General features: G+C 40.2%; 2 protein-coding genes across 2 annotated transcripts in view; one reads left to right on the top strand and one right to left on the bottom strand.

Moving 5' to 3' along the window:
- LOC134744106 (dynein axonemal heavy chain 3) overlaps positions 1–26243 on the top strand; it is a 70826-nt gene that overhangs the window by 15330 nt on the left and 29253 nt on the right. The window contains exons 22-48 of the mRNA XM_063677800.1: positions 162–309; positions 943–1141; positions 3291–3459; positions 3632–3825; positions 9778–9906; positions 10069–10270; positions 10684–10836; positions 11881–12104; positions 12618–12786; positions 13328–13433; positions 14035–14204; positions 14698–14812; positions 15252–15466; positions 16151–16357; positions 16635–16706; positions 16986–17129; positions 18071–18256; positions 18786–19012; positions 19497–19677; positions 20273–20420; positions 20909–21111; positions 21444–21569; positions 22097–22257; positions 22443–22586; positions 23111–23230; positions 23617–23782; positions 24353–24605. Of these exons, the coding sequence (XP_063533870.1) occupies positions 162–309; positions 943–1141; positions 3291–3459; positions 3632–3825; positions 9778–9906; positions 10069–10270; positions 10684–10836; positions 11881–12104; positions 12618–12786; positions 13328–13433; positions 14035–14204; positions 14698–14812; positions 15252–15466; positions 16151–16357; positions 16635–16706; positions 16986–17129; positions 18071–18256; positions 18786–19012; positions 19497–19677; positions 20273–20420; positions 20909–21111; positions 21444–21569; positions 22097–22257; positions 22443–22586; positions 23111–23230; positions 23617–23782; positions 24353–24605 (4531 nt within the window). The remainder of the gene's footprint in view (positions 1–161; positions 310–942; positions 1142–3290; positions 3460–3631; positions 3826–9777; positions 9907–10068; positions 10271–10683; positions 10837–11880; positions 12105–12617; positions 12787–13327; positions 13434–14034; positions 14205–14697; positions 14813–15251; positions 15467–16150; positions 16358–16634; positions 16707–16985; positions 17130–18070; positions 18257–18785; positions 19013–19496; positions 19678–20272; positions 20421–20908; positions 21112–21443; positions 21570–22096; positions 22258–22442; positions 22587–23110; positions 23231–23616; positions 23783–24352; positions 24606–26243) is intronic.
- LOC134743870 (uncharacterized) lies at positions 4226–7643 on the bottom strand. Its single transcript, XM_063677496.1, has 4 exons — positions 7462–7643; positions 6422–6612; positions 5235–5404; positions 4226–4476 (listed from the first exon to the last, which is right to left on the bottom strand). Exons 1-4 carry the CDS (start codon positions 7616–7618, stop codon positions 4266–4268), a joined length of 729 nt encoding a protein of 242 aa, XP_063533566.1. The 5' UTR covers positions 7619–7643; the 3' UTR covers positions 4226–4265.

Raw genomic sequence — 26243 nt, 5'->3', positions numbered from 1 at the left:
CGCTGAACTTTTTTAAAATATGTCTCCATTTTTACTCCATTTTCAACAGCATTCTCTGAAGTCTTCTCCTAACATTTTTATCCACTTTTTTGTTAATAAGAGTGTCTGTCGTTCAACTGTTCGAAGCTCAAAAATGACTAAACAAAAATATCCTTTATCAGGCAATAGAAGCGATTCAAACAAACAGTCTACCAGACATGGTGTCTCGAAGCACTGAGCAGATCAACGGGCTGGTATATCTGGTGCAGGGCGACTTGGAGCCTGGTAACAGGGTCACAATTGAAGCCCTCATCGTCATTGATGTGCATGGTAATTAATGAATGGCTATTTATAGTGTTTATTTTGCAACATTTCTGGTATTATGAGAATCTTGGGTAATTAATGTGTCGTTTTCAAGAAAAAGGTACCACATTGTCGCTTGCCATAAGGACGCTCTGACAAGTTATTTGTATAAAGATACATGCAAATTAAAGACCGTATTATAGTACCAAAACAAAACGGCTAAGTAAAGTTGTACCCATAATTAACGATACGGTCTTTACGTCCTTATGGTATGCGACGAAGTGGTATCTTTTGCTTGAAAACGTGACGAAGATGGGTTTCTAAATTGGAGACATATTGTTGGTCAAACCAAATTGTCAGTAAATAAAAACAAAAAAAACTGTACTCATCCTTTTCTTTTGGGTGCTACTACTAGTATAAGACAAAGATAGTATGATTCTCTCTGTCTATGTTTCAAATGAGACAGTCTTTTGACAAACTAAATTTACCACATCACATCAGTACCGTCCAGTAGATATTATTTCAAGTTAATCTTTGGGAAAAAGGTTAAAACCCTCAAACTTTATTTCATTCATTTGACTCTACTCGGCGAATTCTATAATAAGTGAAAGGATGACTATATATTATTAATAAATATTGCATGTTTGTTTTTTCCATCAGGTCGTTCCATTCTGGAAGAAATGGTCGACAAAGGCGTCAGCGATATCGCCGACTTCAACTGGATATCGCAGTTGCGTTACTACTGGCGCGGAGAAAAAGTGACATGCTCCATGATCACTACAGATGTGGACTATGGGTTCGAGTACCTGGGCAACATCGGGAGACTGGTCGCCACGCCGCTCACAGATCGCTGTTTCAGGTGATTAAAGGTAGACGTCCACAGGGCCGCATCGCACGCATCCGACGCATCGCACGCAACGGATTTTTCATTTCTCATGCTCTGAAAGAGGGTCATTGTTGTTCTAAAAGGTGTGCAGAAAATGATACGTGTCTGCACTAGAGCATTTTACGTTTGAAGTAGGTACGATTTTTTTTTACGATAAGTAATTGAAATTTGAGTTTAAATGGATTTGTTATACAATTTCCATTCTGATATTTTACTCTCAATTCCATAAATAACAATACTTTTGCCTGAATTGTTAATTGAATGATTGAAAGTGGCTCAAGAAATACTATAAAAATGTATACTTAGTCATGTTAAAAAAAAAAACACATGCATTTTACTTTCCTCGTATTCGAAATGAAAAGTAGAGTGTTAAACTCTGGCTCTGTTAAACTGAAAGGCATCATTTCAGCCTCGGACTATTGGTGGTCTCACTGCGTTCGAGCGCCAAAATACCTCGGCAGTAATGAGTGCCTTTCATCCCTTGGTTAACAATCTACTATTATTTATATTATTTGTATAGAAAGTCACACAAGTGCGTCCACTGATCCGTTGCGTGCGATGCGTCCCATGCGTGCCATGCGGCCCTGTGGACTTCTACTTCGTCTACTACGTCATCTTAAACAATTTGTAGGGGCCTCAACTACAGGTGTAGTGCATAATCCTTTGCGATGGCATGTTCTCGGAAACGTTCGTATTTGTCATGCTACTTCAGTCAACCTCAGTACTTTTTGTACTGAGACTGACTGAAATAGTATACCTAAGTAACTCGTTCGTGCATTTCCGTAAAACACGATAGTAAAAAATTATGCACTACCTACATTTGCACTACTGGCGTACGATATGTTTTCCCCTAAATTACCAAGAATCGCCCCGATATTCACTTTTTAGCTAGCCTAACCGAATAGATTTCTGCATCTTTCTACTGATAATTAGTAATTATTTTAGGTACCGTAAAACAACTATAGTTTAAAAGCCCTGCACTGCTTTGTGCGACTAGTCGGACGACGTAGATTTATTTTTCCTGTTGGTTCGTCTATCGGATAACGACCGAATAATATAACGACGAATAATATAACGACCGGTCTGGCCTGTGAAAGCCTGTGAAGCCGATAGTCCTGGGTTCGAATCCCGGTAAGGGCATTTATTTGTGTGTGTGAGCACAGATATTTGTTCCTGAGTCTTGGGTGTTTTCTATGTATTTATGTATTTGTATATTATATATATCGTTGTCTGAGTACCCACAACACAAGCCTTCTTTAGCTTACTGTGGGACTTAGTCAATCTGTGTAAGAATGTCTCATAATATTTATTATTTATTATCGGACTGTATGGAATCGCAATTCCATCTCGTCCGAGTGATCGGTCTACCTGGCCTTTTTAATTCCTGTTAGATCGACTAATCAGATGGCATGGAAACGGACTTTTGGTTAGATTCCGCTTTCGTCAAAATAAAACCGCACTGTTTCTTTCCAAAAACATTTTCTTCACAACTTAACTAGACGGATCCCCGCTTCGCGGGGCTCCTATTTCTGGGCGGTTTGCCCCTCGGGCATCTAAAGGTACGAATAATTCTCGAGAACTGGCGCAAGTATTTATTTATTTTATTCTTATTTTTTATTACTTTTATTTGAATGTATGTATTATTATTATTTTTTAAACTTCGACGATCTTTTTGTGAATTCACGTTATTTAGATACTTTGTGACATTTTGTAAAATACCATGCAATTTTCAATTACAAATAAGTAAATTGAACTAATCTAATTTAAAAGAGATAAGTATTGATAGGTACTTAATTAAGAGTTGAAATTGTGGACCTTAGTCGGGTGGTTTTACGGTGCCTAACTCTGTGGAGACGTAACTTTGTTGCATTTTCCGTTACATTCTTGATAATGAAAACACAGTGATAATGATCTGGTTTGGTGTTTAAACAAGTGTTGACTTATTTACAAGAATGTCTAACCAAGACGACCTGGTTACCGGAGTTGCGACATTCACAATTTACTGTTGACTCAATGACCTTAAAGTTTTAAATGGATGTCCAATCAGGTTAAGACGACTACGGCCCTTACCGGAGTTACCGGCCCAGGGCACACGAAAAGTTGTCTAATTTTTTTTCCCTAGGACCCTAATGAGCGCATTAAAGTTGAACCTTGGCGGTGCTCCCGAAGGCCCTGCTGGCACCGGCAAGACGGAGACAACCAAGGACTTGGCGAAGGCCGTGGCCAAGAAGTGCGTCGTGTTCAACTGCTCCGACGGGCTGGACTACAAGGCGCTTGGGAAATTCTTCAAGGTATAATATACAATGAGATATCTTACAGGGGCTTTCCTTTTCGACTTCTATTAGCCTTCACTTTGTCACAAAGTACATTACCATTCAAACGACAATCTATTAAAGAAATTTATTCAATACTCCTTTAGAGACTTCGCTATGTAGTTCTCTACTAGCACTCGTTTTCTTCTAGGGTCTAGCACAGTCCGGCGCGTGGGCTTGCTTCGACGAGTTCAACCGTATAGAGTTGGAAGTGCTATCCGTGGTGGCGCAACAGATCCTCTCCATCCAACTGGCGATCTTACGGCACGAAAAGCGGTTCATCTTTGAGGGTACTGAAATCAGCCTCAACCCCTCGTGCTCCGTGTTTATCACCATGAACCCTGGGTGAGTGAACAGAACTTTTGTGTAACAGATTATTTGTTACTGTTTATTCTATACGAGAAATTGTTCGGGATTAGGGAGATCTGCGTCGAGTGAGTGGAAAATACTTCCCCAGCTGGCCATCCTTCACTTCACGAGACCTGTTTGTTTAACTTTTGGAGTAGAACTCGATTTAATATGGTTTAAATATGGTGTTGTTTGATATCTGCAAATTTACGTAATAGTTAGACAGAGATTTTTCTAGTACGAACGTCATGTTGTTACTGAGACTTTGACCATCATTTGTGACTTTTGTATTGCTTTAAGACAATGGGTCCCATACAGACATTTGATCCTTAAAACAAACCTGATCGACTGATACCATTCATAAAACATTGTAGAATATTGCAAAAGAAATAAAACCTGAATAAACAAACGACAATAAATATATTCAAAACGTTGATTTACTTCTCGCTACTTGCTAACGGTCCAGCTATCATGTACTTCATGGTGGGCGGCGCGTCCTCGAAGACCAGATCATGTTCGCGCGCCAAGTCTTCGTACTTGACTTCGAATACCGTCTCCCAGCCATCTCTGTCGGCTGCTATCTGGGTCCCGTACCCTGTCATCCAACCTCCTGTTTTGAGAACCCCTAGTTCAGCACACTGTAGGCGTCTGTAAAATAAATGAAAAGCAAAAATCAATCATAATTTTCGTATAACGTGGAGATAAATACAGGAACAATATGCGGCATAATAATATGGTTGGTATCAGGTTGGTACCTGATAAAATACAAATTCCTAATATGTAGTAATAAAAAACAGCAATGGCGTGGCGCGACGTCCTTTACGCGTAAAGTGGAGCATACTTTTTTCGTGTTGGGTGGATGTCTTCTTCTTCTTCTGTTTCTAGGGGCTATGTAAGGCTCCAGAGCCTATGTATCACTGCGACCATCTCTGATCTATTGTGATCGCCACCTACTACAACTCTCGATCCAAACCTGCAACTTCAAACAGCTGCAGGATCTTTTTGGTTTCGAGAGACTTTAACTCCTCCGGGCGCAATATATGTCCACCCAGAATCAAGTCACGAGTGCGCATTAGGCAGGGGCTCTGTGAGGATGTGTAGGGGCGTCTCCTCTGCCTCCATACAGAGTGTGCACCGCCCCATGTCACGTTTCCCCATAGTGTGCATGTGCTTATTTAGGCCGCAGTGCCCGGTAAGCACCCTAACCAAGTTGCGCAGTTGGTTCTTAGGCAGCGCCAAGGCGCTCGAAGACGCCTTTTTGCTGAAGGCCTTGATAAGCGCTTTGGAATGGTTTGGGAGGATGTCATGGAACATTTAAATAAAATACGAGTCAAGAGTCCTTGAAAACCATAAACTTAGAGGGTTTCATTCTTTAATATACTATTACGACAGTACCTAATACTTACCTCGTTTTTAAAAACTGTTGTGCTATTCCACATCCCCTGTAGCCCGGCATTACCAGTACGGTGTCGTCGTCTAGATACTTTTTCAGATTCAATTCTTTCACGGGTTGGTACATGTCCGAAGTTGCTTTGAAAACTGCTGTTAACTTTCTGGCTTCCTCGAGACAGTTTTTCTGGAAGAAATTTATTTAAGTAATTAGCCAAAAACAAATTAAACTGGACATATTACCTCTCATCATTCTAAAAAAAGACTACCGTGGCTTCTGGAGGTCTACTGGCAAAATGAAACATAAGGCGGGAAACCCGGCTAGTGTTGATGGTAATAGGTGACTACATTTTAAATATTTCTCAACTCTAATAACGAAACTTCCGTGAGACACAGACATATTAAATAAATATGTGAGTGACCCGTTCCCGTTCTTAATATATTTAATATTTCTCAACTCGTTACATACTTAAATTTTCTTTTGCTAATTTAATATTTTTTATTTTCAAACAAACATAAAAACATAAATAATTAAATTAACAAAAAATATTTAAAATTAACTAAAAATTAATAGTAGTTACATACTTTACATAGCGCAAGAGATTTAACTACCACAATAAAATAAAACTTTTTTTATATCTTTCTGTTTTGTGGTATTTATGGATGTACCTATATTATATTCCTGTGTTAAAGTTTTGCTATTACAAGTTTCAGAAATATTGGACATAATTGCCGTGCTGTCGAACTGTGTTGTAGCATAGAGTAACTTATACTAGAGCGGTACTTTCACTGATATGCGTTAAAATTGTTAAATAACAAACGAAACCGTCAACGCCATCTATACGACAGTAGGCCAAAGCTAGTAGCGCCCTCTGAACGAGAATCAAATTTTCATGATTTTCAAGGCACGTTTTTTCCTTAGACTGTATCCATCTATTACGGAGTTATATCTATCTTTGGTTGTAGAATTGTCTAGTATTTTTGAATACTAATTTTATACAAGTATACATTTCCGAGCGATTGGTTCGTAACTTCGTTAGCTAGTTTCGAAAGATATTTGAAATATCCGGTATTCTACCGATAACATTATATCCCCACAAGGTTGAAGGTACGTTATCTTATTGTCAAGTTAGCACTATCGCCCCTTATAAAGGGATGAGCATAGAATTTATGATCCAGTTTTTGATAAGCCAGCCAGACAAACCTTTATCATTTCTAAGATTTGATCCCAGTTGAAGTCTTCTTTCACAAGTGAGACACCTGACACCCCCAATATGTCACCGGCATCATCCCCGATGTCCTCGCAGCAGATGACAGTGCTGCGCCTTGGGTCTTGCTTTAACATATTTAAATATTCCTTGTATGCCTCCACTGCCTCTGGATTCTTTGTGATACCTTGGATGAAGGAACTCTATTAGTTGCGCAAAAAATTTGATCTATTGCATTGTTGCCTTTTAGAGAATATGGCATGTATATATTATATAGTTACGATTACGACAACTCCGACTTTGGTATCCAATATAACTATCATGGAGCGTTTCTATCGACCTGCTCTAGCTATGGTTTAACGCCATGAATGTCCGTTAGGCTTTGGTTTTTGGTAGATTCTTTTAGCTGCCTCCCTCATTTCGCTTGCGTCAGATATTGATGGGAATCCAAAATGTTGCGTAAAAGGTAGGTAATACTAGCCGACAGGTAGGTACCTATTCTATAAAATATTTATGTGGTTCTTAGATGAGGACGTCAATGTAAGTAATCAGAATTTGAGAATACGTAGTGTAAATTTTTAGTAGATTATGGACCAATTAATTTTAAGTGTTTATTTGATCACCTGTTCTGCTCACACCAAATGAGGCGAAGGCTGTTTAAAACAACATGTTAAAACGAATACTGGTTAATTATTACCTAAACAGAAAAAGGAATATGATTGAGTTACAGAAAGTCAGAGCTTTCATGCAATCTTCAAAAATAGAATCATACTAAAAAGTACGGAACCCTCGGGGGGCGAGTCCGACTCGCATTTGTCCGGTTTTTTACTATATGTAACACCAAATACGTTTTAGAGCTCAAACATGTGTCCTCACGCCTCACGCTCTTCAGACAACAAGTGCCGGTAACTAATTAGAGATAGGCACTTAGAGTTTTAAAGATAAGTTTCTGCTTCATAGTAAAACAATCAATGTGTTTCGTTTACCTAAGTATGAATAGGTTAAATATTAAGAACATTTTGGTATGTCATTATACCTGCTGCTTTGTGTACGACTTCGTCCGCCACAAAGTGTTTCAACCTCAACTCCATGGCCTCGTCAACCCTCTCAGAAGGCAAGTCTTGTATCCTCAACTTCAGTGCAGTGCCATCTTTTGATTTCGTCTCGAATCTTAGCCACACTTTTTCGGTCATTTTTTAGAACAGTTTAAAAGTTTAGTCACGCGTGTTTCGGCGATAACGGTCTGAATGAAACTGAATGCCTAGTTTTATCTCGAATTGTGCAAACGTGTTATTAATTACGCGTAGGTAATAACGCGTAATTAATAACACGTTTGCCCAACACTATTGTATTGTGATGCTGATGACAAATAAATCCAATAAGTAAGAATAAATTGTGCCATTTTCATCCAAAAGGGTACTTATTGTCGGTTGTCAATAAGGCGCTATTTCCATATAGCTTCAATATGAAATCAACCTTATCGGCAAGCGACAATGTGGTACCTTTTGGTTGAAAACGTCATTATTAATGGCTTTAATTGAACTCAGGTAATTTTAAATTAGATTAAAATACTTATCTAATGGCTTTAGTAATTTGCCAATTGAGATGATTTCCTTCACAGAAGTGCTCTACGGTGAAAGAAACCGTACCAACACCATTAAGGTCTAGTTTCCCTTTCTCTCGAGATTGGAATGGAAATCACGGATGTACATGAAACCTGATAGTAGTCTGTTTTTTGCTTATCAAAATTTACTCTTATGACCGAGTAAGACAGTTGATCATAGGAGACTAGAGAAATCTGTATTTTTTTGTTAATTTAAATACTTAAGTATTTGAACAAGTTTGAGAACAAATACAATTATTTTATTAAATATTTTGATTTGTGTTTTTTAAAGTAGTCACACTACTATATATAAATTAAAAACTGTAATAGATGTCATATATTAAAGAAAAAGTGACGAAGCCCTCCAGTGGTCAAAGACGCCTAGTCTTACTAAGATGGCATATAGTCGAGAAATTCGGACGGGCACCGCCGTGGCGGGGTGGCCTAGGGGTTCATGGCGTTAGCCGCGATAGCTAAAGACGCCGGTTCGAATCCGGCCTTCACCACTGGAGGACTTCGTCACTTTTTCTTTAATATATGACATCTATTACAGTTTTTACTTAAGTATTTTTTAATAATCAGTAACTAATTATAACGGCCAACACTAAAAATCACTATCACAACAGTAAGTATAATAGAGATTATTCAAAGATGATAAAAGATAGGGAAAACATGATGAATAAATGTGCCAAATGTAATAATAATAATTGCAGGTTAAATAGGTTTCAAGTTGTGAAGGGGTCAAAAGTATATTGATTTAAACTAACACTTTTTACACTCATAATTTTAAAACTAACACGGGACAAATACCTAAATCAATAAATAAACGTAAGTTATACGCGATTAAGTCTCGTGTTAGTTTTAAAATTATGGGTCGAAAGTAGTTAGAAATGGTTCGTGTATAACACACGGTTGCTGCGTCGCCAGTTCCTTTTTAATCGAGTTTGGTTGGACACGCTCCCGCGTGTCTATAGATAACTTCGACATTTATTGCCAATTAGGTTCGACATAAATTGTGATATCCGTATCCCTTTTTAGGGTTCCGTAGATACCGGAAAAAATACTGTATCCTGTCTGGACAGAATGACTGACTGAACAGAACTGACGATGTCTGCCTTATCAGATACAACAAGACTGAAGTGATCCCATAAGAGCTCCGTGAACAAAGTTTTGTACGGAGCTCTAAAAATATTATTGACTATATATCTTCAAACACAGTTAATTATTAGAATGGTGTCTTTGAGAATTTAACTTAATTGAAACTCAAGAAGTCAATTTTGAAATTAACGTAGTAAAAAAAAATACGGTGGTGTGATGCAACAGATTATCTCCCTCTAAGAGGTCTAGCACATGACCTATCCGTCCCTCTATTATTAACATAGTTAGAAGCTGGCTATCCTGCTCACAATACTTCTTCGTTGTAGAGTTCATTTTACTTGAGTGAATTATAAAGTGAAATAGATGTTATATACTAAACTTAAGAAAAAGTGACCCAATCCGACCCTGCAATGGCGGAAGCCGAATTCTAAACCGACGTCTTTAGTTCCGCGGCTAACACCCTGCAATGGAACTTTAGGCTACCCTGCCACAAAATAATTTGTTCCCTAAGTTGTTTAGGAGACTATTATCGCATAATTCCTTTAAACCTCACTAACCCAATCTGCCATTAGAAAGAAGCATTATTCTTCACAACCCAATCATCATATTCATCATCATCACACAAACTTACTGAGTATTTTTGTTCCACAGTTACGCGGGCCGTACAGAGCTGCCGGACAACCTGAAGGTGCTGTTCCGGACGGTGGCCATGATGGTTCCGGATTACGCCATGATTGGCGAGATCACGCTGTACTCCAACGGCTTCGTATGCGCGGGCCCGTGAGTTTTACACCTCGTTTTTAATCTGAAACCATCGCAACTATGAGCGTTCTCACATTGTCCGACCTGATATCGGATATCGGATACGACTATAAAGAAACCAAAAGTAAATATATGTTTTCTTTTGTGTAAGTAATAAAGTTTTAATTAATTTATTAATAGATTAGCCCGCAAGATCGTGCAGGCCTACAAACTGTGCTCCGAGCAGCTGTCATCCCAGAACCACTACGACTACGGTATGAGGGCCGTCAAATCGGTGCTGCTGGCGTCAGGAGCACTCAAGAAGGCCTACCCTGAGAAAGACGAGGCTCAGCTGGTGCTGAGGGCCATTATAGACGTCAATATGCCCAAGTTTCTTTCACAGGTAAGGTTTACCTTTTTAATTTTTACGCATAGCGTGCGTTTTTGACAACAATCACTGGACTAAAAATGTTTTTTAATAAAAACATAAGTATTCGATTAAACGGTTTAAAATTCAGTTTTTTTTGTCTTTAGGCACTGTTCCAAAATGTACACCAAAAATAGGTGTTCTTACAATATTTGCAGTTTGTCCAATTTCTTTTCTTTATGGCTTCCTTTCAAACCAAAAAAATAATACCACTCGTATTACTTATATATCGTCTTCGTAAAATCTGGAATCATATTTATTCATTTAAATTTTTTTTTAAATCCGAACGAATTGAAAACTTGGTCTTTTTCGAACCCAACGTCCGTAATTCGTCGCTTTTTTTAAGGCGTTAGCTAAAAAGCTTAGAAAAACGGTTGTTGATCTTTCAGGACGTACCCCTATTCATGGGTATTTACTCGGATCTGTTCCCTGGAGTCCAGATACCGCAGCCCGACAGAGACGAGTTGACAAAGTGCATCATCAAGGAGCTAGACAAGCGGAATCTACAGGGCACTGCGTGGTATCTGGAGAAGATCATTCAGGTAGACTCTAAGAATTATCAATACAACCAGCTTTCTATCGAGTACTTATCTAAATATTGAGACGTCATTATTATTCACAACGACGGGACTTAATCGCGTAAAATAAGTTTTAAATTCACCTCCGACGTTTCGAGGACGGCGTTGTCCCCGTGGTCTCAAAGAAGACTGGCTCAAGTTGACATCAACATCTTCTAGGCGTGCGAGTTTTTCGAACTACCCGCACTTGGTCTTATTTAACGCGCGCGCGATTAAGTCCCGTCGTTGTGAATAATAATGAGTAAAAATCGTGAAAGTTTAAATCAGTATTAAGACGTCTTTCGTTTTCCAAACTTTATTCCTAACGTTTGAAGACTATGACTGCCTGTATACTTTTCCAATACATTGTACTTGTATAATAAACTGCCTCCTTCAATATGTAACATAGTCCGAATGCTGCCCGTTAGCCCAACTGTATAAAGCAATAAAGTAGGTACTGTACAATACAGTACATACTTTATTACTACTACATATAGTAGTCCGGAATAGGATTCAAATGAAAAACTTTACAGCATGTCTGTTTACATACCGTCAAGCAAAGATAGGGCATAGAGTAACTTATACTAGAGCGGTACTGTCATAGTAAATTTTGTAACCCCAGTAAATTCACTGCCATCTGTCGACACACTTTAAAACTAAAAATAAATATTTATAAAAATACGATAAAATGTATTTAGATATGGATAAATGATTTATTTATTTGCATTAATTATTTTTATGATTTTGACCCATGTTCTTTCACTGATATGCGTTAAAATTGTTAAATAACAAACGAAACCGTCAACGCCATCTATACGACAGTAAGCCAAAGTTAGTAGCGCCCTCTGAACGAGAATCAAATTTTCTTGATTTTCGAGGCACGTTTTTTCCTTAGACTGTATCCATCTATTACGGAGTTATATCTATCTTTGGATAGGGTAACTAAGCTAGACTTCTTCTTGATACGCGGATCAGGAAGGATCTGGGATGTCAAAGTGCAGCGATCACAATGTTCACTTTTCCGGACAGATTTATGAGATGATGCTAGTGCGCCACGGTTTTATGGTGGTAGGCCCACCGATGGGCGGGAAGACCCAAGCTTACCAGACACTAGCGGACGCCCTCCGAGCCTTGCAGCTGACTAAGCCTCCGCCGCGCCACAAGGAGTTCGGCGCCATATACAGGATTATCAATCCGAAAGCGATCACTATGGGCCAGCTGTATGGATGCTTTGATCCTGCTTCGCATGAGTGGTAAGTAAGGTCCTGTCATGGTTGTTGTGGGCCTTCAGAAAGGTAGATAGAATAGTCTACGGAGCAGAAAAACTGTGATGCGTGAAACAGATTCGACCTTTTATTTTTCATTGCTGTAGTTGGAAAACCAGTTTGAATTCTGTGTTAGAAAATATTGCGTATGGGCCTTTTAAAATAAAGAGTTACATTTAAAGTCTAGTGAGTACAGGTGACTCCGTCGCCGTCGCTTCGTCGCTTCATAACGGTTCATCCTTTTGTTTTCAACACTGATTAGAACGTCAAGCGGTTGTTACCTATCGATTATTTTTATGTTAATATTCAATTATCTTTAGTTTGCGTTTTGCATTTGGTCGAAATTAATTAATTTTTGCTATATTTTAATAAAAGAAGATTACGAGTAGGGCAGGTTAATCTTTCAAGCCTCTTCCTTTACCATATTCTCCCATTTCTAGGGTAAGGGAAGGCACTTGTACCATCGGACTTTATGTATCCAAATGATTACCTAATGTTCAGGTCTGACGGCGTACTAGCGATAGCGTTCAGAGAGTACGCCATGTCCATTACTCGCGACCGCAAGTGGATCCTCTTCGACGGGCCCGTGGACGCCGTGTGGATCGAGAACATGAACACCGTGCTGGACGACAACAAGAAGCTGTGCCTCATGAGCGGCGAGATCATTCAGGTACGTTTCAATGAGGGCTAACGCGTATGAATTAGCCGCTAGGGGCGCTAGTGTAGATGGTGGTCTTTTCCATAGTTCGAAATGTCAAATGTCACTTGTCACTTCAATGACTGACAGCTGTTCTTTAGTCTTTTGGACCACCATTAACAGAGGCGCCAACTGGTGAGCAAAAAAACGATAGCCCTCATTCAATCTAGCGTCTCCCAAGCGTCGTCGGCGTCTAGTCAATTCTATGGCTGCTGCTCGACGCAACGTTGGTGCGTCTGCGCTGCGACGTCATTTTCCATAAGTCGCTACTGTGGGGTGGCCGTAAAGGTTTCCTGTCCTCAAAATTACGAACTTGTTTCTATCGCAATGATGATATTAGGTGGATAATGTCTGTCTCGTCCGAAATTTGTAAAATTATCGCCTTACGATTGTCAGTATACTCTGATAATAATCTTTGCATCTGATGAGAATCTTTAAGATGCCTTTCCCTAAAAACCTTTAGTAGCATAGAAAAATACTTCCGGGTAGAATTGTAAATTTTCTATTTTTGCAGATGACAAATAAAATGAACTTGATATTTGAGCCGGCGGACTTGGAGTTCGCCTCTCCGGCCACCGTGTCTCGATGCGGGATGATCTACATGGAACCTGAACAGTTAGGTACATATAAGCAATTACAATTCTATGAGCGCAATTAATTATTACTATCTCATGGCAATGTCACAGGCGAACTGTTAAATTAAGCTAAATCATTATTTCCTCTTACTCTTATCTATCATCTTTTAATCCTTTACAGTTTGGCAATGTCGCCTCTTTCGGCTCTTTCCTATCATTAAAGCCACTATAGCCACACGCCACGCCACATTTTGTCATTTATTTGTGATATTTATTATTCCATAAGAATGCCTTTAGGACTAGCGAAAATTAGACTAAATTACGGAAAATTTTAATGCCATTCGTTTTATTTCTTTCACGTAGCTATTACCGAATGCGAGATAGTAGATTACTTGGCATTACATACTACGACAAGACAATCACGGTTTTTAAACCCCGTTTAAGCATACGACAAACCTTTACGCCTTCTGTACACACTCGTCAAAAGACCCCGAGACAGGCCGAGAACGAGTGTATACATACTGCTCCCTTCAGGCCTCGCTCTTACTCGTTTCGTCTAGCCCTTTTCCTAGTCAGTTTTTTGTCGAGATTCTCAGCGATCGTCTCTCGACGAGTGTGTACAGCCGGCATTTATATTTTTGTCCAGGGTGGCGAGTTTTCCTAGCGTCATATAACACGTGGCTCAGCAAGAAGCTGATCCCGGAGCAGTTCGACCTGATCATGGAGCTTATTGACTGGCTCGTACCTGCCATCTTCGACTTCATGAGCGTTAAGTGCAACCACTTCGTCTCCGTCGGCGAGATACATCAGTTTTTCGTAAAAGTTTTACAGATTCTATATTTAATGTTTTAACGAGACCTTGAAGGGTTCTCGTTGATTAAATGCTAATGAATGAAAAAAACCGGCCAAGTGCGAGTCGGACTCGCGCACCGAGGGTTCCGTACTTTTTAGTATTTGTTGTTTTAGCGGCAACAGAAATATCTGTGAAAATTTCAACTGTCTGACTATTACGGTTCATGAGATACAGCCTGGTGACAGACACACGGACAGACGGACAGACGGACAGCGGAGTCTTAGTAATAGGGTCCCGTTTTTACCCTTTGGGTACTGATCCTTAAAAATTGTAATCCAAAAGGTGCACCTAAGTTTCTAACTGAAGGCTAGCTTGGTGTTTAGAGGCCTCTTTTAACGATTAGAGGAGGCCTGTGCCCAGTAATTGATCCGCTTTTCAAATAGTGCAGCTTTGTCAACTTTATTTTCCGGATTTTCAATTTTCATGTTTATAAGTCATTCATGGATTTTATTTCAGTCATTCACCCGCCTTTTGACTTGTCTGCTGGAAAATGAGAACCAGTTCAGCACCATGTGGCTGCAGTGCACCTTCGTGTTCTCCCTGCTGTGGGGCCTGTGCCCTACCCTCACAAGTGAGCATTACAAGGATTCTGCTCATTTTCAACTTAAATTTTCCCGCTGATTGCCTGATTACACGAATTTAGATTTCTGAAGTTCCTGAAGGCCTTAATTACGTATATTTTATATACCTATATTTTCATTTTTATGGAAGTACACGTTTGCTTTACATCGGAAATAAACATAATCATGTTAGTAAGCCAGCTGGCACTTTCTGATTAACAGATAGATAGGTAGATAAATCATTTATTTATTATTCACAACGACGGGACTTAATCGCGTAAATTTTTTTTCGCGATTAAGTCCCGTTCGCGTAAATTTAAAAATTCTCACTGGCCCTTTCTGGTTCACTGAAATGTTTCTGATTTGCAAATAAATGATAATAGGTTTTTGTATAGTTATTACTTTAAATCGTAATGTCTTGTCATTCAGTTCACTGACTATCTTTCTTAGGTGACAGCCGCAAATCCTTTGACGTTTTCTTCCGTAAACTTTTGGACGGGCAAAATGCGACGTACCCTAAACCGAAATCTTTCAAACTCACAAAGAACCAGCTTTTCGGTGACAAGGATACGGTGTATGACTATGTATACGATAAAAGAAATAACGGGACCTGGATACCTTGGATGGAGTTGGAGAAAGAGGGGCAAATTGCAGCGAATGCCAAGGTAATTTTATAATGACATAGGTACTTACCATAATCTAAGAGGGGTGAATATGTAGATCATACCAAAGATAGATATAACTCCTATTATATCCTCTTTGGTCATACTGAACAACTTTTACTATAACGCCAACCCCGAAATTGTAGAAAAAAATCTTCCGTCTCATACATTTCGGAGAAACATATGTCAATGTTTTCTATGGAAAAGCAGATATATTTTTTGCGATATTGGGGTTGGCCCCGTAGTAAACGCTGTTCATTATGACTCACATATTCACCCCTCAGAGTGATCAGACAACCAAAACACTCTTGAAACACTTTTGTTAGTCTACAAATTTTATCCACTCTGGAAACTTTATTCTGTGTAGCTTAACAATTTATTGAGCAAGCTACGACTGCCACGATCACATTTTTCATCTCCTTTCCAAATAATTACCATTACATGCTCTTTGTAACTATAGGGAGGTAAATGGCAAAATGCCATGGGCATCCGGGCCCCCGACCACGAGGCTGTTAACAGCACAGGAAACATCAATGAGATAAGAAAAGAGGAAGATTCTATGATGGCGCTCCCAATTTCCCCGCATATTTATTCACCATGCACGGTTTTTTCTGGCGTCAGAAATACTTACATAACTGCTATTAAATAGATATCAAACGGGGACGATTACTGTAATAATGTTTACAGGTGAACGACCTCATAATCCTGACGAACGAGAACGCATGCCTGCGCTACTTCGTGTCCAAGATGGTGCATTCCAAGATCGCCATCCTCCTCGTAGGTCCCACTGGTACCGGCAAGTCCTCGCTCGTGCTGAACTTCCTGCTCTCACTGCCCAAGGAGAAGTACATCACCAACACCATCAACTTCTCCGCTAGGACCACTGCTAATCAGGCGAGGATCTCACTTACGTATCTACAGTCGATAATTATGAGACCATATAATTTTTATTACAGAAGCTAGTGCCTCTAAAGAAAGCGGAATACAATAGAAATTGCAAATATAGTACCTAAAAAATATGACAGATATTGTTAGAATTTGACATTTATCCTACTTATCATATTTTCTATCTTATTATATAATGATAACATATATAATTGACAAGTAAAGTGGGTATAATTTTATGCAATTGCTTACAAATGTATTTAAAATATCTTTGATTTTTTTCTAGACGCAAGATATTATTATGTCCAAAGTGGATAGACGGCGGAAAGGGGTATATGGACCGTCCATGAACAAAAAGGTATGTATGTAAAATATCTAAGTATTACAGTATATATGGTACTACTTTACGTGCCTATATCGAAAACTGTTAAACGTTGTACGATATATGTAATAGGTAATTCGCAACTCGTGTCGATTTAAAACAGTCCCTTCGATCGTGTTTTTTATTTATCGAGCTCGTTGCGAATTTCCTACGTTTCGCATGTGTATCGTAATGTACTATTTTTCTGTTCTTGTTTAGTAGGAATAATAGGTTATTAAGGAAGTTTTATTTCTAATTATAACTTGTTTTTCTTAGTGCGTCCTTTTCGTAGACGACCTCAGCATGCCACAAAAAGAGGTGTACGGAGCTCAACCTCCACTGGAGCTGATCCGGCAGTGGATAGACCACGGCCACTGGTACGATCTCAAGGAGATGGTCAAGCAAGAGGTGGTTGACGTGGTAAGTTGGTTTCTCCCCAGTGTGTACTCGTGGATGACCTCTGTATGCTGCAGAAAAAGGTGGACTGATCCTCCACTGGAGCTGATCCGGCAGTGGATAGACCACGGCCACTGGTACGGTCTCAAGGAGATGGTCAAGCAAGAGGTGGTTGACGTGGTAAGTTGGTTTCTTCCCAGTGTGTACTCGTGGATGACCTCTGTATGCTGCAGAAAAAGGTGGACTGATCCTCCGCTGGAGCTGATCCGGCAGTGGATAGACCACGGCCACTGGTACGATCTCAAGGAGATGGTCAAGCAAGAGGTGGTTGACGTGGTAAGTTGGTTTCTCCCCAGTGTGTACTCGTGGATGACCTCTGTATGCTGCAGAAAAAAGTGGACTGATCCTCCGCTGACGCTAATCCGACAGTGGATATACCACGCGGCCACTGGTTCGATTAGTTTATTTATAAAGGAAGAAACTGACGTATGTAGGTGGTCAACTGTTTCTATTACTGAACTGGCATTTTTGCAAGGAAATTTTCTGACGTGGTTTTTTTAGGGTTCCGTACCCAAAGGGTAAAAACGGGACCCTATTACTAAGACGCGGAGTCTTGTGCGGAGTGTCCATCTGTCTATCACCAGGCTGTATCTCATGAACCGTGATAGCTAGACACTTGAAATTTTCACAGATGATGTATTTCTGTTGCCGCTATAACAACAAATACTAAAAAGAACGGAACCCTCGGTGCGCGAGTCCAACTCGCACTTGACCGGTTTTTTTCTTGATTTGCGTTGACGCGGCGAAGCATCCGCGCCAGTCCAGAAGTTAATCTGATGCGTGCCATAAAAGGATCTAAATATACATATAATAGTTTTCTTGATGATTATCAAAAGATCATCATAAAGATCGGCGAATCACATAAAACTACTTTCTTCTCTGATTGTCTCTACATTTCTTGCCAGTTGTTCGTCTCAGCTATGCTGCCCCCCGGCGGAGGCTCTAACCTCATCTCCTGGCGACTGACTCGGCACACGATACTGATAGCCCTGGATTCCTTTGAAGACAACACTCTCAACAAGATCTTCGTCACTATTATGGACTGGCACTTCGGCAAAGGCTTTAATGATACGCTTATGCGGTTAAGTAAGGTAAGTGTCACATCCTTCGTCACCTACCTGTGCCTAGTGTGCCTACCTACAGACTATTTATACTGAGGTCTCTAGGACTAAAATCGAAACCTGAGATTTAATAAGAAGAGTAACCTAGTGCTTTGGATAAAATATAATAAAGATAAAATAATTTTTTCGTGACTATCACAAAATATGTACAAAACGAATAGGCACAGACAACAAAAGAAGGGAAAACAGAACATTAAGTGTCCATCACGAAATGGACCCAATTCTGCATAATGCTAACTATGAAACCAGCGCTTGTTTTCCGTAGAGCCCAATTGGTGATGCCACTACAGATATGAGATAATACATAAAGATACATATTAAAACTTTACAATAATAAATATCCAAGAAAGTATATATATATACACACGAAGAAAACAGAAACAAAGCAATCGCACAGAATTAAGTAGTTTACCATGAACGCGACGGCGACGAGGGTAGGTATATCACAATAACCTAACCAATAACTTAAAAGCTTCTTGGCTACTAACTCTTTCAACAGAACGTGGTATCAGCGACAATGGAAGTATACAAGACCGTGACCGTCCAGTTCCTCCCGACGCCCAGCAAATGCCATTACCTCTTCAATTTGCGAGACTTCGCGCGAGTCATCAAGGGCGTCCTACTGGTGCCTTCGAGTCACATGAAGGAAATGAACAAACTGGTGTTGCTGTGGATACATGAGACTTACAGGGTGTTTTATGACAGGCTGATTGATGATATTGACAGGTTTGCTTTGTTATTGTTCGTTTTAGTTAGTACAATAGTTGAAGTAACGGTGAAAAACGCGACTCTCAAACCAGGTGTCATTTGTTTGATCTGTTTGGAGTCTGGCTTTCCTACCAATGAGTTCCAAGAAACTTACGTATAGTTAGCAACATAATTGGCTAAGCAGGTGAGAATGACGATAATCCGACCACAACTTTACTGCCAATGTAGAATGTATGTACGTAAAGGTGGTCATTTTAAACACCTCGCCCGCTTATCTCTTTTGCTAATTGTACGAAATGTTATTTTCAAGTTTACCAAAGATAAGACCTTAGATCAATGAACATAAAGAAAAAAACTCGGCTAATCAATGCCGTGAAAGTGTACCGTGCTAGCTCAATCGACCTTAACACGTTGTATCTTCTTAGTAATTTGTCAAACTTTGTTCAACGGGTGCGTATAAGTGTGTTGAATTCAAAATATTTATCTACCAGTCATTCTTCAGGCAAAAGCTATTCGAAGTAGTTTACAAAGCAGTGTACGCCAACTACCGCGTGCACATGGACCAGGTGATGACGGAGATGGGCTACGTGCCGGACGGAGAGAAACTAAACAACAACCATGCTACCAATGTGTTCTTTGGGAACTATATGGAGCCTGATGCTGATCCGAAGATTTATGATCAGGTAATTTGAAAATTTATAGTCAACAAAACTTAATTTTTAGTCGTTGTCTTCCCTACATCCCTTTCTAAGCCTGATGCTGATCCGAAAATTTATGATCAGGTAATTTAAAAATTTATAGTCAACAAAACTTCATTTTTAGTCGTTGTCTTCCCTACATCCCTTTCTAAGCCTGATGCTGATTCGAAAATTTATGATCAGGTAATTAAAAAATTTATAGTCAACAAAACTTCATTTTTAGTCATTGTCTTCCCTACATCCCTTTCTAAGAATGATGCTGATTCGAAAATTTATGATCAGGTAATTAAAAAATTTATAGTCAACAAAACTTCATTTTTAGTCATTGTCTTCCCTACATCCCTTTCTATAAGTATGACGAGAAACTCATGTTAAGCTCTGTACAGTTTCTATGTAGGTACGTGCATGGTATTTGACTCATTAAGTTCAGTCAATTAATAATAAGCTTTAAGAAACAGTATTGTGAGACAGAAAGAGAAAGCGTTTTGCGACTCAAGCATTAGGGAGAGACAACTTGATTCGTTGTCAAAGATAGGTTTAGTTCTGTGTTATGGTTTATTGATATGATATTGTCTCCCAGGTGACGAACCTCGACGACATGGCAGTGAAGATGGAATACTACCTAGACGAATACAACGTTGTCTCCTCGTCGCCTATGGCCCTGGTCATGTTCCGATACGCTTTGGATCATATATCCCGGTGCACTCGGGTGCTATTGCAGGATAACGGTAAGATGGTCCATGCTAGTTTATTGATTTTACGCAGCTTCTTACGTAGGCGAACAACACGCGAACGCGAAGCGAAGCGAAGCGGCACGGCGCGGCGCGGCGGGCCCACGGCGTTCGCGTTCGCAACGAGATCGCCCACGTAGGACACTTCTATAGGTATCAAAGGATTGATTCACCCCGCGCCGCATCGCTTCGCTTCGCATTTCTTTTCTATGCATGAAGTATGCGGTGTAGAAATTACATCAAATTGAAACGCCAAAAAACTTATGAAGGACATTGACATTTGATGACGCTGACGTTGCTTCTCCAAAAAAGAGGAAATTATAATTTTATCTCATATCGTATACATGAAATAAAATTTATTATTTTCACTACTAAACTAGATTGGAATCATCAAGATTCCACTGTATAGGTATACTAAGTAATCTCACTAGGTATTACACTTCAATATAAAAAGAGAGATTCTTAATACTCCATTTCCGCACTAGGTAATCTCCTGCTCGTCGGCGTCGGCGGTAGCGGGCGCAGCAGCGCCGTCAAGCTCGCGGCCAGCATCCTCGAGATGAACGTGATCCAGATTGAGATTTCGCGCGTGTACGGCCAGAACGAGTGGCGAGACGATATACGGAAGATGCTGATGAAGGCCGGCATCATCGGCAAGCCGCTGGTCTTCCTGTTCGCTGATAACCAGGCGAGGCACTCTTATTGAACAATAAGTTTTTTCATTATTATTCACAACGACGGGACTTAATCGCGTAAAATAAGTTTTAAATTTACCTCCGACGTTTCGAGGACGGCGTTGTCCCCGTGTTCTCGAAGAAGACTGGCTAAAGTTGACATCAACATCTAGGCGCGCGAGTTTTTCGAACTACCCGCACTTGATCTTGTTTATTAACTTGAACGTTTTGCGCACTAGGGATGTCACCTTTTAAGTCCCGTCGTTGTGAATAATAATGAGCAAAAATCGTGAAAGTTTAAATAACAATTACATTCGTAATAAATTATTTTAAAATGGACTTTCAGATTATGTACGAAGGTATGGTTGAAGACATAAACATGCTGCTGAATACCGGAGACATTCCGAATTTGTATGGTATGGACGAGAAGGTGGAAATTCTGGACAAAATGCAGGCTGCTGTGAGGGAATCGGTAAGGAATTACAACACGAATCGAACGGGAATTTTTGTGTTTATGTAACTATGTATTAATGTATTTCTGGTGTATTCGGTGTCTGAATAAATGATATAATAAATATAATGTAAGATCCAGGGTGTTGTATTGGTAGGATCTTGATTAAGACAAAAGACTCCGCTGAAATGTATGTATTTTCCAAAGTCGTGGAACAATCTCGAAGATACAGAGGTTCTAAGTGTGGGAGGAGAAAGAGGATTCTTCCAGTTTATACGGTTGGTAGTAGTTAAAAGCGCGGCCAATCAGGGGTGCCTTCTGTAGAAAGCAAGGCCCTGATTGGTCCCGCGAATTAAAATTGACACAGATAATACGAATTGGGTAAGTTAATGGGTCTAACATGAATACAATAAGAAATGAGATAAATAAGTAAATGAGATAAAATGTGCGGCGCTGGCACAGTGGCGCTACAATAAAAATATTAAACAATTTTTTTTTTAATTCAATAAAGGAAAAAAGGAGCTAAATATTATAAATTTGTCAAACAGGGCAGGAAAATGGAGACGACCCCGTTAGCCATGTTCGGATTCTACGTGGAGCGCGTGAAGGCGAACCTTCGCATCGTGATGGCCATGTCGCCGATCGGTGACTCATTCAGGAACAGACTGCGGATGTTCCCTTCGCTTATCAACTGCTGCACCATCGACTGGTAACATACCTATTTGTATTCTAGAGTAGGCGCAGTTATGCCTTAAGGTTACTGGTCCCGATTGGCTACCATATCGCTTAATTAAAAATCTAACAGTTTCACAAAAATCTAAAGAGCAACGTTTGTAAGTGAATTTTGGAGAAACGGTCCAGTTATGTTAAGATATCAGCACTAATTATTTACAGGTTCACAGCCTGGCCTCCCGAAGCCTTAGAGCGTGTAGCGCAGATGTTCATATCCAAGATGGAAGGCGTTCAAGAGGACTTGTGCACCGCGTGTGTGGAGATCTGTCAGCTGTTCCATATGAGTGTCGTCCATCTGAGCGATAGGTAAGCTATGCGTTAGGTTAGATAGATACCATATTTTATGAGTTTGTATATAGGGACCGTGTGCATCCGGAGGTTTTACCACCTTGTGGCATAAATAGAATACCCTTATTTAAATTAGTCACTTCAAGCTAATAAACAGATGATACCCAATACAGTTCACACACGCACCCGTGTAGTGTGCGTTACAGTTTATGCACCCCCTTTTTTATAGAAAAAACTCTTTCACTCTTTATATAATGTCCGAAGATCGTAATGATTACGATTCGTTATAATCGGAAGTCATCTTGGATGTATGACTGGTTTCTATGGACAATCATATTCGTGGCAATCTGTCCGTACGACGTCATAAAACTTGCTGCTGCACTTCTCTGTAACCAGATTGCAGACCACCGCGTTAGAAATTTGCCTTATTTTCCGTTCGCCCTCCACATTCTCCACTATGACCAATCGCAAGGTTGTTATCTCTACGTCATAATTATAGGTCTTTATGTAAAGTCAACGAAAAATAATCTCATGTTTAACAGGTTTTATAGCGAACAGAAGCGCAAGGTGTACGTTACGCCCACCAGCTACTTGGAGTTGATTAAAGCCTTTCAGAATCTGTACGCCATGAAAGTGGATCAGATCACCCGCGCAAGGATACGGTGAGTCATGTCATTTGTAAATTATGTGCAACAAGTTGAAACAGTTTTTAAACACGAGATTTCATATTTTTTGGTAGTTCATACGAGTACCTATTCCAAGTAGGGTTTCTGTTTTCTCGATCTTTTTTATTTCTCGAGGCACGAGAATTCTCGACCAGGATTTCTCTAGTTTCTCGAGTAACTCGAGAAATTTTGAATTTTCAATAAGACACCAGTCTTTTAAGTCAGCTTGATGACAGGAAGTCAATTGGTTGACGCAATAAAGGGTCAACTACTCAATGTTAGCCCGTAAAGTACAGTCTATGCCACATAATTATAATTGTAGGATAATCATCATTAATCTTTCCATCACATATGTATCGGTGCTACTAAACTAATGATTCCAGGTACGAAACTGGCTTAGAACAATTAGACTTCGCAGCGGGACAGGTCGCAGTAATGCAACAGAACCTGATTGATCTGCAGCCGTTGCTGGTTGAGACGTCGGACAAGACTGAGAAACTTATGATCAAAATCGAACAGGACACCGTAGTCGTGGAGAAACAGAAGGAGGTTTGTTGCTGTAACATGTCGTTGCGGAGCAGGAGCATAGTTTTAGAGTACGTTAATAAGAAAGAAAACAAAGGTGTGATTTTTAGCAAATCTGTGTATTGACAGCAATTTCTCCTCATCTAAACTAGTTTGCATTAGTATGTTAAAGTTTAAGAATATGTGTCTAACAAAAAATTAGTATTAGAATCATCATCTTCCTTGCGTTTTCCCGCCATTTTTGCCACTGCTCATGGGAGCCTGAAGTCCGCTTGGCAACTAATCCCAGGAATTAGCGTGGGCACTAGTTTTTACGAAACCTCCCATCTGACCTTCCAACCCAGAGGGTAAACTGGGCCATATTGGGATTAGTCCGGTTTCCTCACAATGTTTTCCTTCACTGAAAAGCGACTGGTAAATATCAAATGATATTTCGTACATAAGTTCCGCAAAACTCATTAGTACGAACAGGGGTTTGAACCCACGACCTCCGGATTGCAAGTCGCATGCTCTTACCGCTAGGCCACCAACGCTTCAGAATCAACAACAAAAAAACAGGAATATTCCTGTGTTCACACCACTTTATTCTAACAGATCGTAGGTGCTGACGAAGCTTTAGCCAACGAAGCAGCCGCCGCCGCCCAAGCCATTAAGGACGATTGCGAGTCCGACTTAGCCGAAGCCGTGCCAGCCCTCAACGCTGCCCTGGACGCCCTTAACACCCTCAAACCAGCTGACATAACGCTTGTGAAGAGTATGAAGAATCCGCCGGCGGGCGTCAAGTTGGTGATGGAGGCGGTTTGCGTCATGAAAGGGATTAAAGGGGATAGGAAGATGGGTCCTGATGGTTAGTGGCAGTTACTTCTATTTTTAACCGACTTCAATTTCATAGAAGGAGGAGGTTCTGTATTCGGTTGTGGCTATTTTTTTTTTACAAGCTGTTATTTAACTTGCAATGTTTGTTTGTAATATGTTTGTGTCGTATGTATGTTCGTTCGGGTCAAATCTTGCAAGTTAAATTAGGCCTACTTCCTATGATTCTGTAGATGTGGTAGGTAGACTTGCCTTAATGCTGTTGTCAAGCGTGCCGGTAAGCGGGTGCAAATGCGGATGTAAATAACAAGCACTAAGCGTCGTTTTATACACACCAATTTATTGTCTATTAATACAGCACACGGAAGAAACAGTTAGCACAATACACATCAGTCAATAAAGAACAGAAGGAGAAAGAGCGAAAGCGAAAGAATAGTATACTAATTAAAATACAATGCAAACGGAATGCAATTTGGCTCGGTAGCACGGTAAAGCGCACATGCGTCTCGCGTCGAGGTTTCTGAGGTACTAAGGTGCGCCCGCGCTGGCGGGCGGAATACATCGCTGTCAGCGCTGCAGCCGAGGGCCGCCCGTTAGACCGGTCCGTACGGCGCACAGCGCTGCAGCGGGACTCGATCAATTTACTCCACGACAAAGTGCATAGTTGCATACCCAGTTTATCTAATCAGAAGGTCGGTTGCTCTGTCCGCTAGTGATTTAAATACATATTTATATTGAGATTTTAAACATACATTATTTGCGGTTATTATTTAACTAGTTATTTATTTATATATTATATAATCTTAATATAAGTTATAAATGATTAAAACTATACAAAATTATGCATAAAAATTATTATTTTCAGAATGAATTAAGGAAATTTATACACGATAAATTACCAATTAATATACTAACAAAATAGAAATTATACATTAGATCGATTCCATTCCCACATCACCCCCCTCCAGAGACCGTCAAGGGCGATGGAAAAAAAAAAATTAATAATAATCTGGGACACGCACTGTACGTCCTGACTTTGTCTTTTTGACCGTGTTTTCAGTCTCTGGAGTAGGTTGAATGGACGGGACAGGAATTGGTACATTCGGCACATCAGCCAGTATGTATGCAGGTTTAATGCGGTCTATGGACACTGTTACACTTTTGCCTTTCACACGCAACTTAAACACTTTATCACCTCTTTCGAGCACTTCGTATGGACCAGTATACGCTGGCTGCAGTGGTGGATGACTCGCATCGTCTCTGAGCAGCACGTGACTGGCGATGTTGAGGTCCTTATATATGAAGACTCGTCTATTGCTCGTATGGCGTGACGCCGGCACTGGAGTGAGATTATGGGCAAACTTACGCAGGCGTGCGACATAATCCGTCACGTCAATAGTGTCATCTGGCGACTTGGCGTGTAATAACTCTCCCGGCAATCTCAGTGGCTCCCCGTACACGAGCTCAGCGGTCGAAGCGTTGAGATCCTCCTTGTACGCACTACGTATGCCGAGCAAGACCAAGGGTAATGTGTCTACCCAGTTGCTAGTCGCGTGACAGGTAATAGCGGCTTTCAACTGTCTATGGAAGCGTTCCACGAGGCCATTGCACGCAGGATGGTAGGCTGTTGTGCGACGATGCTGAAAGCCGGCTAGCTCAGACAGATGCTTGA

This window comes from Cydia strobilella, chromosome 9, assembly GCF_947568885.1.
Source record: "Cydia strobilella chromosome 9, ilCydStro3.1, whole genome shotgun sequence".
In the NCBI taxonomy this organism is placed as follows: domain Eukaryota; kingdom Metazoa; phylum Arthropoda; class Insecta; order Lepidoptera; family Tortricidae; genus Cydia; species Cydia strobilella.
Note: the sequence above shows the minus strand (reverse complement) of the source record. Positions and strands in the feature narration are given on the sequence as shown.

Coding starts and splice junctions, on each gene's coding strand:
- LOC134743870 (XM_063677496.1), bottom strand. CDS start 7,618: ATGACCGAAAAAGTGTGGCTAAGATTCGAGACGAAATCAAAAGATGGC. Junction 6,613..7,461: donor AGTCGTACACAAAGCAGCAG/GTATAATGACAT, acceptor CCTTCATCCAAG/GTATCACAAAGAATCCAGAG. Junction 5,405..6,421: donor AAATCTTAGAAATGATAAAG/GTTTGTCTGGCT, acceptor AATTTCTTCCAG/AAAAACTGTCTCGAGGAAGC.